We start from the raw sequence: 12,746 nt of genomic DNA, 5'->3' as shown, positions 1-12,746 counted from the left end.
GAACTGCCCCCTCCACACCCCCCCTGAGGAACTTACACAGACCTTGGTGCTCCCGCAGAGTTCAGGTAAGTGTTACAGAGAGGAGCTCTAGGAGACGCGTTCGTGGTTGATTGGGAGCTCCCACTGCTATACGCGTTTCCACCAATTCCCCGTCATTCCTCAAGTAATCGGGAGGTTGAGAAGGTTCGGAAGCTGCATGATCGTAACTGCCCCTGATTGGGCCAGGAGAAGGTGGTACCCAGACCTTCTGGCTACGTCACTCTGGCCTCCGATTAGTCTTCCGCAAAGAGGGAATCTTCTTTCGCAAAGGGAGGAGGGTCAGGTTCTCCATCCAGAGGTCAAAACTCTCAACCTTCATGCTTGGTTTCTGAAAGGCTGAGATACAAGGATTGGGACCTTGCGGCTGACGTCATGGAGGTGTTGCTTTCGGCAAGAAGGCCAGCAACAGAATCTCTGTACCGTTACCATTGGAACACGTTCTGTGACTGGTGCAGGGAAAAGAACATTGATCCTTTTCTATGTTAAACTCCGGATGTGTTCTCTTTTCTCCTATCATTAGCACACAAAAGCCTTAATGTTGGGACCATTAAAGGTTATCTGGCAGTGCTTTCTACTTTCAAGCGTTCTTCAGAAGAACACTTCTACATTAAAATTCCAATGGTGATTCAGTTTCTGAAAGGGCCGTACTTCTTTTCAGGTTCCAGTTTGGGACCTTAACCTGGTTCTAAAGGTTTTGATGTGTGCCCCATTTGAACCCTTTCCACACATGTCCTTTGAGGTTATTGACCTTCAAAACCATATTGTTGGTTGCATTGACATCTGCACGTAGAGTGAGTGAGTTGCAGGCACTTTCTTCCAGGCCCCCCTATACTGTATTCCACAAGGTTGTGTTGAGGCTACAACCCTCCTTCCTACCTAAGGTTGCATTGGATTTCGTCTAAATCAAGATTGTTCTGCAAGCATTTTAACCCCCCCCCTTGCTGTAACCCAGTATAGCGGAAGAAAGGCTCCATAGATTGGACCCTAGAACAGCTTTGTTTCTATATTTCTAGGTTCTCCAAACTTAGATTGGATGACCAACTCTTCATTGGCTACACCAGAAGAAAATTGGGTCAAGCTGTTTCGAAACAGACTTCATCAAGGTGGATTATTCTTGGCTTCTTAGAATGTTACAAATTGGCAGGCAAGGACCCACCCAGAGGGTTTGAGAGCTCATTCTACTAGAGGTATAGCCTCTTCTGCAGCCCTTCAAACTGGTGTACCTATTAAATCTATCTGCGATGCTGCAACATGGTCATTGTTGCATACATTTACAAAGCGTTACGGTCTAGATGCTTCCCACTCTCAGGATGTTGCCTTTGGTAAGGCGGTACTGTATTTGGCCTTATAAAATGCAGACAATTTCAAATTTGCGTCCCTCCTCCAATTCTGCATACTGCTTTGGGAGTCTATCAAAGATAAGGAATACGTTGGAGAACACAATCCATTCGAAGAGCAAGTTATTTAACAACTAGTAACGTTCTTTCGACTGGATGTTCCTCAACATATTCTAATCGCCCTCCCAGCCTACCCCTAGAATTTCCTATGCTGTTGCAGCTTTCGTTCTCGCAGGGCTGATTACTGCTCGCCTAAGCTAACAGCCAACACGAACATGAGGGGGGAAAACGGAACTGAGGCGAAGCTGGACGTGATTATCAAAGGTGAGGAATACGTTTGAGGAACATCCAGTCGAAAGAACGTTACCAGTTGGTAAGTAACTTGTTCTTCTTTTGTTAGTGACAAGTCATTAAGAGAGGAGCAGTTGTATTTAATAAATCCCAGACCTCCTCCAATAAGCCAAAGCCTAATTTGTAAAGAATCTATGACAAATATGACCTTGCTGGAGTCAAGGCAATCTTTACTTCTGTGATTTGTATCCATTGGTAAACTTCTAATTGTCTATTTCAGTTTCTAGGTTTGTGAGAATTGGCCTACTTGTAGCTTAGAAAGTACCCTTTGTTTCATATCTGCACACGTGTCATATCTGTGGCAAACACTTGTTCATTTTGATGAATCGTATAGTTTTGCTCTTCATTTCACCTCTTTCAAGACCGTTTAAGGGTCAAACTAAATGACTGTTTTCCTTTCGAGTGCTAGTATGGTTGAACTCGTTAAAACATAACTTGTGTTTTGTTTTTCTACGATAGCTGGCATAGCCCAGAGATACAGGATAAGCAAGTATCCAACCTTGAAATTATTCCGAAATGGCATGATGATGAAACGAGAATATCGTGGTCAAAGGTCAATGTCAGCAATAGCAGATTTCATCAGGCAACAGAAAAGTAATCCTATAAGAGAAATCCATGATTTGGAAGAAATTAAGACCATTGATGTAAGTTTATAACCATATACAGTGATCCATTGATTATTTTGGTCATTAAGCTGTTGTTTTCTGAGGTTATTTTGATTTGTGCAGTATCATTTCCAGATTTTACCAAACCTAAATGCACACTGGGTTAATGTTGCCAGAATTTAAAGCAGAAAAAAATGTAAGCCATCCTCTTTGTATTTTGGAAATTGTGGCTGTTAGAAGGAATTGGTTAAGTGTTATGAAGACCTTGAACCTGCAAATCGCTTTGCATTCCCACACTCCTATTTGAGTAACATGTCTTGCCCCATGGACAAAATTTGATTATTTGGACCTATGCACTTTACTGCAATCGTTTTCATCTTTTAGTTTCTGCTTTTAGTTTGACTTGCTGAATTTAAGTTTGAGATTTTTTAAGGAACAGTGCTTCATGTGATAGCTGATGCCCTTGAATGACTTCAACCTTTCGGCTGTTAATGCTCTTGCTTTTATCACAGCAAGGTATGCAGAGGAATGCGGTTGATATGGCAAAGATTGTCAAGTCTGAACACTATGTTACAAATTTCAGACACTATGACCTTCAGGAACGTAAAAGCAAGATTTGTTAAATGATTTCTTTTGTAGGGAAAACGAACTTCTTCAGCCAATGTTGAAATGTCCATTCTTAGAGTTGAGATGAGTTTTTGACCAGTGCCTCTGAAAGTGCTTTGCATTATTAAATGTAAGTTTTATCTGCAGTCTTGAAGGGAGCATGTTTTGTTCATTCCAATGGCATTTTAATAACCCTTTTAAATTGGGTTGTTTAACAGCTCTGCACTTCATCATCCCAAAGGCTATACTGCAATCCCCAGCCTTGTGGTGCTCAACCTTTTAAGTGAGGTGTTGAGGGGGAAGGATGTAGTGTTATATCCCCCTGAATTCTTTCTGAAAATTGAGACATGCTCTGTTTCCTTTTATCAAGGAACTTCTCAAACCTTTAGTGACAAATTCTTCATTTTGAAGCACATCCGGTGTAAACGTTGGTTAGCCTTTACTAGGATTTAAAGAGATTTCTGGGGGGAAATTCTGTGACAAATATGGTAAATGTTAATGACCCTATGATGCAGCAATTTACACATTAGGTAGTGTAACTGCCAGGGCCTATTACCAAAATCTCTCTTTGCCTCCACTGCAACAAGATGGCGGACGATGCCTTTATCAAGGTGCCCTGCCCATTCAAAGTTCCTCATTGCAGCCAAATATACATTCTGCAGTGCATGGTCTATACCGGCCTCTAATTGAGTTCTGTGGCTGCTAAATGCCTGTTTTTTTTGTGTGTGGTTGGTACTAGTCTGTCCTTTAATTCTCTGCTTCCCGAGCGCCTGTCCTATCGTTCACTGCTTGCAAAGGGCTTGTCCTTCCATTCTTTGGTTGCAGACAGCCTTTCATTTATTTTCTCTGGTTGCTGCCAGCCTAACATTTAATTCTCTTCTTGCTGCTTGACTGTTTCATTCTCTGCTTGCTGATGCCCTGCCGTTTCATTCTCTGCTTGCTGCCGACCTGTCGTTTCGTTCTCTGCTTGCTGCCGGCATGTTGCTTCATTGGGTGCCAGCTTGCTGGCCTGTTTCGTTCTGTCTGCTGCAGGCCTGTCGTTTCGTTCTGTCTGCCTGTCTTTTTGTGCTATGACCAGTACAAGCCTGTAATTTAATTCTGTGTGTTACACACATTTAATTAAAATGTGTGTTTACTATTCCATCTTCATCTTGATCATGGTTCTTCCATTACGGCCATATTAAATTGCCTATAGGCTTTTAACTTTCTTCTTCATCTTTACAATTCTCCTTCCCATATTTATTCTCCCTCTGGCTCCTTTCCTAAACCACCTTCTGTTGACTGTGATATTCTTCTAAATAATATCCCAAATCTATCCCCATCATTACTACCTCCTGCTCCCGTTCACTGTTATCACCTCACAAAACGACACAAGTCACGCTTCTCCTTCTTGTCTCCCTGTGTTCTCATCCTCTCCATGCTCCTACCCTTTCTGTCTGCCCATGGTACTCGCTCTGGGACTCTGGAAATCCCAATCCCTGTGTAACGAGACCTTCCTTATGGCCCACTTAGTCTCTTTCCGCCCCAGCTCGGCGTGAGAGGGCTTTAAGGACCATCTGCCCTCACCAATTTCCCACACACATCCTTCAACACACCGCTGTTAAACTTAACTCTGCACCACACCCTTACTAGAGTGTTCATTTGTTGCCTTCCTGGCACTGCCAACTTGCTCCCTGAGCTGGACTTTATCTTTGCACCCTTGCCTGTAAGTCACTGTTGCTGTCATGGGGGGATTTCAACCTCCAGCTCATGTCCCACACCTATTGATTACTCCTAGACTTCGTCCTGTGACAAAGGTCTAATAGCTCTCAACAAACCACACGTAGCTGGGGAATCTAGTAATCATCCCTCCTCCTAAAGGTCTTGTCCTCTCTCACCCTGACCATTCCTTATTTCACTTCTCTGCCTCTATCCCTTACTTCTACTGACCCCAGAGTTCACGATTTTATTTTTTGAAGTTGGGATTAAAAAAGCCTTGAGTAAAAGATAAAATGGTAATTATAGTTCCCAAAAGGATATTTTAGATGAGTCAAAATAGTTTCTCTCTGAAAGTATCTTTTATTTACTTATTTTTCTTTTTTAATCCATACTTCTTAGCACCCAATATTTGATGCAAATGAAAAGGTGCATTTCTCCATAATAATGTATTCCTTTATATAGTGCTACACACCCATAGTTCTCAGAGTGCTGAAATAACCGAACACGTTAGCACATAGTGCTACTCTATATCGACCTTGGAGGGATGAAAGGCTGAGTTGATCCTGCCGGGATTTTGAACCTGCTGCAGCAGGCTGCGCACAGATAACTGTGCTGTCTGACGGCTTACTCTTGAGTCACTGCTCTGAAGGTAACACTGCATATACCAACTGAGCTGTGTTGGTGAAAGCACCCATGTGTTGTGCTCCTGGTGACGAAATGACTTCTGCTCTGCGTAAGTATAGGGGTGAGTAGGTACAAAACCGCCTAATAACCCCTTACACTTCTACAAATCAGCAGTGATCCCAATCATAAAGGTAAAAACGACAGTTTGAGATAACGTGGACCGATGTACGGCTATACTCTCGAGGGTTGTGAACGTAGCTCAGTAGCAACCCATACTGCAAAGTATAACAATCCAAAATAAAAGGAATGTCCAATCAAGATTCTAGTGAAAGTGTATTTCTGATGTTTGTTAATCTGCTTAGAATCACATGCTGTGCATAGGTCCGACATCCAGTGGTCACTGCGGAGTATTGCATTTTGTTTTTCGTAGTCGAAAAAGGGGACGTCGACAAGGCGTGTCTGAAACACTATCCCTATAGTGACGTGCGTTGTACCCACAATCCCTTACGCGTCGAGGTCCCTCAGATTGTTTTTTTCCGCCCAGCTTCTGGTCGCCTTCACGCGGAGCTCCTCGAGAGACATTGCAACTCCTCGACCTTTGGTCGTTTTTTTCTCAAAATATTAATAAATACCTCCCTCGACGCAGTGTAAGCTGTTCTCCGCCGAGCAAGGTCTTCGACGGAGGGTCAAGCGGAGGAAATCTTTCGGCGCAGCCGAACACGTGGCCTGGCCTCGCAGGCCATATACAGTAGGGAGAGTGGGGTCGTGGGACATCTCTGGGTCTTTTCTGAGAATGCCTTTCCCTTTCCCCTTCCTTTCCCTTGGGGTGCTTATCGCGATTTATTGCCTCGGCTATGGAGAGGACACCCTTTAGGTTTTGCCCGCTTTGCAAAGGCAAATTTACTTGGAAGGACAAGCATTCACGGTGTAACCGCTGCTTGCCCCTCGATCACAAGGAGGAAGGTTGCGCGGCTTGTTGGCTTCTTAAGCCTAAAACTCAAAGACCGTAGGGTTAAAAGGTGGGCGGCCTACGCGATGTCGAAGGCCTAAGGTTCACCCGCCGCTGCTACCACCGACAGTGACGAGGAACGCGATAACACGACCTCCGCTACGGAAGTCGAAACCCCCTCTAAGGAGCGCTTGCGCGCTTCGTCGTCTCTCCCCGGCCCCGACGGGCTCGGCTCACGCCCTGCTTATGGGGATGAACACCCCGGCGACACTGACGCACACAAAGACTCACATACGCACACAACCCACGGCTCTTCTTCAAGACGAAAAGAGCTTCGGCGCCCAAGGAGACGCAGGTTCCACCGGCGGCCTCCTCGGACCGTTCGGGTTCGAAGCCCCTCTCGCAACCGCAGCCGCGACCAGCGACCGGGCTTTCGGCAAATAAGGGCGCCGCCCCCAAACCATCGGCCGTCGCGCATCAACAGAAGGCGCATACCACCGTAGAGCGTTCGACACCCATAGCGTCGAAAACGAAGCTTCCGCCGACAAACGAGTCGCCGACAAACGAGTCGCCGAAAGCTTGGCGAGGATCGCTTTAGCCGACGCCCAGAAGCGTACGCCGAAGAACACGTCGAGCGCTACGCATAAGTCGAAAGACACGCCGAAAAAGCCCGAAGAAAGGCAGGGACTACCCCCTTCAGTCGTGGGGTCACCCAGCACACCTGAAGGTTTTTCGGAGGGCGACGGGACACTTTCCTCGACGCTTTGGGAGAGGTCGAGCCGTTTCCAGTTAGAGGACCCCATTTTTCCCCCGCCAGACCGCTCTGGGGTACCCCATGAAACCATGGAAAGACTCCACCTCTGTATGGAGAGGATGGAAAGGTTCATGGATACCCAGACCTCTCGAACTCCCAAGAGGACTAGAGAAGGGCCTCAGGAGGACCCCAGGGCCAAAAATCCGAGGCTAGTCGATCCCCAGGTGGACACAGCCTCGGACTTCCATAACGTATACAACCTCACTGGGGAGGAAGAATACTTGGAGGAGGAAGATGATTTCATAGACGATCAAGTAGGACAGAGCCGGGAGGAATCTCTGGAAGACACGCCAGACATTATAGAAGAAGGTTTCCGAGAAGACTCTGAAGAAGGACCTTCGCACCCCTGGCAATCCCCATCAGTGTATTCCGACACTGATGTCCTAAACCTAAATCCTCCTGACAATTCACCGGTTAGGAACACGTCTCCGATTGACGATCAGCCCACTTTCAATGCACTGTTGCGCAGAGCAGCAGCACATTTCGAACTGGACACTGGGGAGCTCTCTCCAGAATTAGACTTTGTGGAAAAAGTAATTAAAGAGAAACCCCCTGTCAGCCAGACCATTCCCCTTCCGGATTCCCTAGTAGTATCTAATACTAGAAAGAGGGCAGGGGTACCACTTTCCACCAGGGAGGCACCCCCTGACAAGGAGGGCAAAAGGCTATATGCCCTTGCAAAAAGAGTAACTTCCTCGGCTGCCTTCTCAGCAAGAATTGCGAACAACAATTCTTTGCTTGCTAGCTATGCAGACGCGCAGTGGGCCAAACTGCGCAAGGACGCCGAGGAAGCACCGGAGCCTTTACGTACATGCCTACTTTCAACTATTGGCGAAGGAACCCAGGTGAACCAGAGCATTGTAAAAAACTCTCTGGACGCGGCAGAAACAGCGGGACGTTCCCTGGTGCAGGGAATACTCCTAAAACGCCATGTATGGCTGCGCAGCTCAGGGTTTAAACTGGAGACACAGGTGTCTTTAATAAATAAACCTATGGAAGACTCTAACCTATTCGGAAAAGCGGTAGATGAAGCTCTAGAGATGGCGAAAAAAGAGTTCGATACTATCAAGACTCTTGACCAAATCTCTAAGCCCACTACCAGATGCGGCTATGGCAACAAACGCTTTTTTCGTGGCCAACGCCAACAACAACAACAAAGTCAGCATCAACAATACCCTGCCACCAATTACCAGACCAATAGTGGGCAGTACAGCCAAAGAGGCCAACGCCGGGGTAAGGGGAGAGGTCGGGGATCCACCCCCAGAGGCTCCCAAGCCCCCAACATCTCCAAGTGACGCGAAGATTCGCGTCCCCTCCCATGCAACACCGGTCGGGGGCCGGATAACATCCTTTCTTCCTGCATGGGAGGAGATAACGTCAGACTGTTGGGTACTTTCCACCGTAACCCACGGATACTGTATCGAATTCAACAGTACCCCATCCTACAGACCCCCGAGGGGACGTCGCATGACACCGGAACATCTTGCCATCCTTCTCCAAGAAGTACAACTACTGCTGGAAAAGGAGCCATAGAGGTCGTGCCTCTATCTCAGGTAACGGAAGGTATTTATTCAGTGTACTTCCTTGTACCCAAAAAGGATCTAACCATGCGCCCTGTATTAGATCTGCGCCCAGCGAACAAGTTTATCAAACCCCAAAAGTTTCGTATGGTAACCTTACAGGAAGTGATCCCACTGCTTTCTCAGGGAGATTACATGACAACATTGGACATGAAAGATGCATACTTTCATATTTTAATGTTGCCAGCGCACAGAAAATACCTCAGGTTCATGGTAGAGGGCAAACACTACCAGTTCAAAGTGCTACCCTTCGGCATAGCATCAGCACCAAGGGTATTCACGAAGGTGCTGGCAGTGGCAGCGGCCCACCTGCGCAGGTTGTCCATCCCAGTTTACCCTTACCTCGACGACTGGCTCATAACAGGGGATTCTTACGAAACATGCTTCTCCAATACCCAAAAGACGGTAGACCTTTTGTTCAAGTTGGGCTTCTCCATCAACGAAAAGAAGTCCAGTTTAGACCCCAGTCAAATCAAGCAATTCCTAGGGGCTCTAATTCAAACAAAGGACGGCCTCGTCTTCCCCTCCAAAGAGAGGGTCCAAAACATGCTGTTTCAAATCCCTCAATATGTAACCGGTCGAGAGGTGACGGTACGCAAAGCAATGCGCCTGCTAGGAATGATGGCGTTGTGTATTTATTTGGTACCTCACGCGCGCCTGCGCACGCGCCCAATGCAAGAGTGGCTCAACAGCCAGTGGTGTCAGGCCAGCGAACTATGGGAGGATCTAGTTGTGGTCTCGCAAGCCTTGGTTCTCTCGCTACGGTGGTGGACAAAGGAAAACATGGAAAAAGGGAAACCCTTTGCCACACCCGCAGCAGAAGCCACTCTAACCACAGACGCATCCCTCACAGGATGGGGGGCGCACCTATCCCATCAGACTGCTCACGGAGTGTGGACTCCGAACGTAGCATCCAAACACATAAATCTTCTGGAGCTACTAGCTGTGTTCAAAGCGCTAAAAGCCTTCCAGAAACACCTAAAAGGCAAAACAGTAATGGTCCTTACAGACAGCACCACAGCCATGTACTACATCAACAAGCAAGGGGGCACCCACTCTCCAGGCCTTTCCAAGCTGGCCCAGAATATATGGAAGTGGGCTCTCAAACAGGACATGTTCCTACTATCACTACATGTACCTGGGGAACTCAATCTGCTGGCAGACAGTCTCAGCAGAGATTTCCCCCTGCCCAAAGAGTATGAATGGCGCCTGCACGAAGACATCGTCTTCGACGTCTTCACACAATGGGGATTCCCAGAAATAGACCTGTTCGCAACCCTGGAAAACTCTCAATGCCTAAGTTACGCCTCCAGGTACCCCCAGAACCAATCCAAGGGGAACGGTCTGTCGATGCAATGGTCAGGGAAATTTGTTTACGCTTTTCCCCCGACTCCCCTTCTCAACAGAGTGGTGCACAAGATGCACCAGGAACAAGTGACCATGATACTAGTGGCCCCAATGTGGGCACGACAACCATGGGTTCGCTCACTTGATGGAGATGTCTCTATCCCCCCCAGTAAAACTCCCCTGCCCGTACAACATGCTGTCTCAGGACAAGGGCAGGACTCTACATCCATGCCCCCAGAACATGAACTTAGCAGCTTGGCTCCTGAGATCATAGAGTTCGGACATCTACAACTCCCGCAAAGATGCATGGACATCCTCAGGGAAGCCAGAAAACCGAACACTCGCCACTGCTATTCTAGCAAGTGGAAAAGATTTGTCATCTGGTGCAGGAATAAAAGCATCAACCCTATTGACTGCTCTCCCACACATGTAGTCCTATACCTGACCCACCTATTGGATTCAGGTCTAGTGTTCAACTCCATTAAAGTACACCTAGCGGCACTTTCTGCATACACCACTTCCCAACTCAAAGTGTCGTGGTGGAGGTTCCCTGTTATAAAGGCCTTCACGGAGGGAGTAAAGAGAATACACCCCCCGATAGCTGACCCAGCTCCCGGATGGGACCTTAATGTGGTACTTACCAGACTCATGGGCTCTCCTTTCGAACCCATGCACAAAGCATCTCTTAAACACCTCACGCTTAAGACTGCTTTTTTAATAGCTATCACCTCCATCAGGAGAGTAAGTGAACTTCAGGCTCTTTCTATTCTAGACCCCTTCGTTACAGTTCACAAAGATAAAGTGGTTCTACGCACTCACCCTAGGTTTGCTCCGAAATTTATTTCTAAATTCCACGTAAACCAATCTATAGAACTACCAACGTTCTTTCAAAATCCTTCCAATTTGGGAGAAAGGACTCTGCACACACTAGATGTACGCAGAGCGGTCATGTTCTACATGGAAAGAACCAGACCACTGAGGAAGACTAATCAGTTCTTCGTCTCGGTGGCAGCAGGAAGAGAAGGAGATGTGGTTTCAAAATCCACTATTTCTAGATGGATTGTCCAATGCATCACTCTCTGCTATAATCTTGCTAAGAGAGAACTGCCCTTTAGGCCAAGAGCACACTCTACTCGAGGCACGGGGGCATCCATAGCATTCATTGCAAATGTTCCCCTTGAGTCCATCTGCAAAGCGGCTACCTGGAGTTCTGTGCACACCTTTACAAAACACTACTGTCTAGATACACACTCTAGATCTGACTCCCAGGTGGGACAGGCAGTATTACGACACCTTTTCTCTACTGTTCCTTCTCATAACCCACCGCCAACTCCGGGTACTGCTCGCTAGTCTATGCACAGCATGTGATTCTAAGCAGATTAACAAACATCAGAAGAGAATGCATTACTTACCTTAAAAGCATTTCTGATGGTTGTATCTGCTTAGATTCACATGCGCCCACCCTTCCTCCCCGCTCGGATGGAAGGAACATAGACTTCCTTTATATATCTCTCTCTTTTCTGTACTCACTCACGCCTAGAAGGCTCCCTCAGGGCAGAAAAATACAAACAGAGGGACCTCGACGCGTGAGGGATTGTGGGTACAACGCACGTCACTATAGGGATAGTGTTTCAGACCCGCCTTGTCGACGTCCCCTTTTTTGACTACGAAAAACAAAATGCAATACTCCGCAGTGACCACTGGATGTCGGACCTATGCACAGCATGTGAATCTAAGCAGATACAACCATCAGAAATGCTTTTACGGTAAGTAATGCATTCTCATATACTTTAAACGTGCCATCTGCAAGAAAACTAAATGGAGATATATTGCACAAAATCCACCCCTGTGGAAGGAACAGATAATATGCAAGAATAGAACACTCTGGGTAATGAAGCAGGGAGCAAAAGGCAATAATAACCACAGTGCTTGTGAAAGGATATGTTCTTTAGCAAAAATGGATTCATGGTGACCTAACCAGTCTCTATGGTCCACAGATGGACCTAGTGGGCAGTTTACAGTCAATCATACCTTTCTGCAGTTCTTGACGGTTCAAAGACGGCAAACCGGGCTTCTAGGTGCTGTTTGTGCGGTTCAACATGGCTTCAGTGTGTTGTTGTAGACTGGGAGCAGTGTTGAGCAGGGGTTGAGCGGGAGCTTGGTGTGATTTGAAGCAATGCTTGAAGGGCAGATCGTGAGGGGCACCAAGGTCATTTTGGTAGTCTGTTCGGCAAAGATGCTGGTGAATTGATGCGCAGTTAAAGTCTGGCAGTTTGAAGCAGTGCCCAATGATGGTGGTTCGATGGCCCACCAGGGTTGGTTTGACTGGTGATGATCGGCAGCAAAGATGTTGGCAGGTCGAATAGCGGTTTGAAGGCAGCTTATGCAGTGTGAATATTTGAGCCGAGGCAACAACACTGAGCTAGCAGTGTGCGGCGGCGAACAGGATCTTGCATGCAGTTCACTGGTTGGAAGAGTGGGGGAGTGTCGGATGCAGCTTCAGAGGGTCTTGATGGTTTGATATGGGTAAACCAGCTCGCAGTGATCCAGCTGGAACAGTACTCCTAGCTGTCTTGGCACTCAAGTACTTTGAGTCCATCTTAGTCTCGGGGACAAGTTTAGTGCTGGTTTTCGCTAAGGGAGGCGGGTGCACACTTACAGGAGTAGGTGTTGGGGAAGAACTGGACTCAAACGTGACGCTGGGTCAGAAATGCTGCTAGTATCTGTGTACAGTTGAACTTGTAAGCATTGGAAACAGTCATGTTACTGGGTTTCTCCAACATGGGCTCTGGCATG

The 12,746-nt window shown here is 47.1% G+C and overlaps 1 protein-coding gene across 1 annotated transcript in view; it reads left to right on the top strand.

Moving 5' to 3' along the window:
- Nucleotides 1-12,746, top strand: part of ERP44 (endoplasmic reticulum protein 44) — a 550,129-nt gene that overhangs the window by 230,118 nt on the left and 307,265 nt on the right. The window contains exon 5 of the mRNA XM_069620604.1: nucleotides 2,187-2,371. Within this exon, the coding sequence (XP_069476705.1) occupies nucleotides 2,187-2,371 (185 nt within the window). The remainder of the gene's footprint in view (nucleotides 1-2,186; nucleotides 2,372-12,746) is intronic.

Source organism: Ambystoma mexicanum, chromosome 5q, assembly GCF_040938575.1.
Source record: "Ambystoma mexicanum isolate Mex_15411 chromosome 5q, UKY_AmexF1_1, whole genome shotgun sequence".
Taxonomy (NCBI): Eukaryota; Metazoa; Chordata; class Amphibia; order Caudata; family Ambystomatidae; genus Ambystoma; species Ambystoma mexicanum.
Note: the sequence above shows the minus strand (reverse complement) of the source record. Positions and strands in the feature narration are given on the sequence as shown.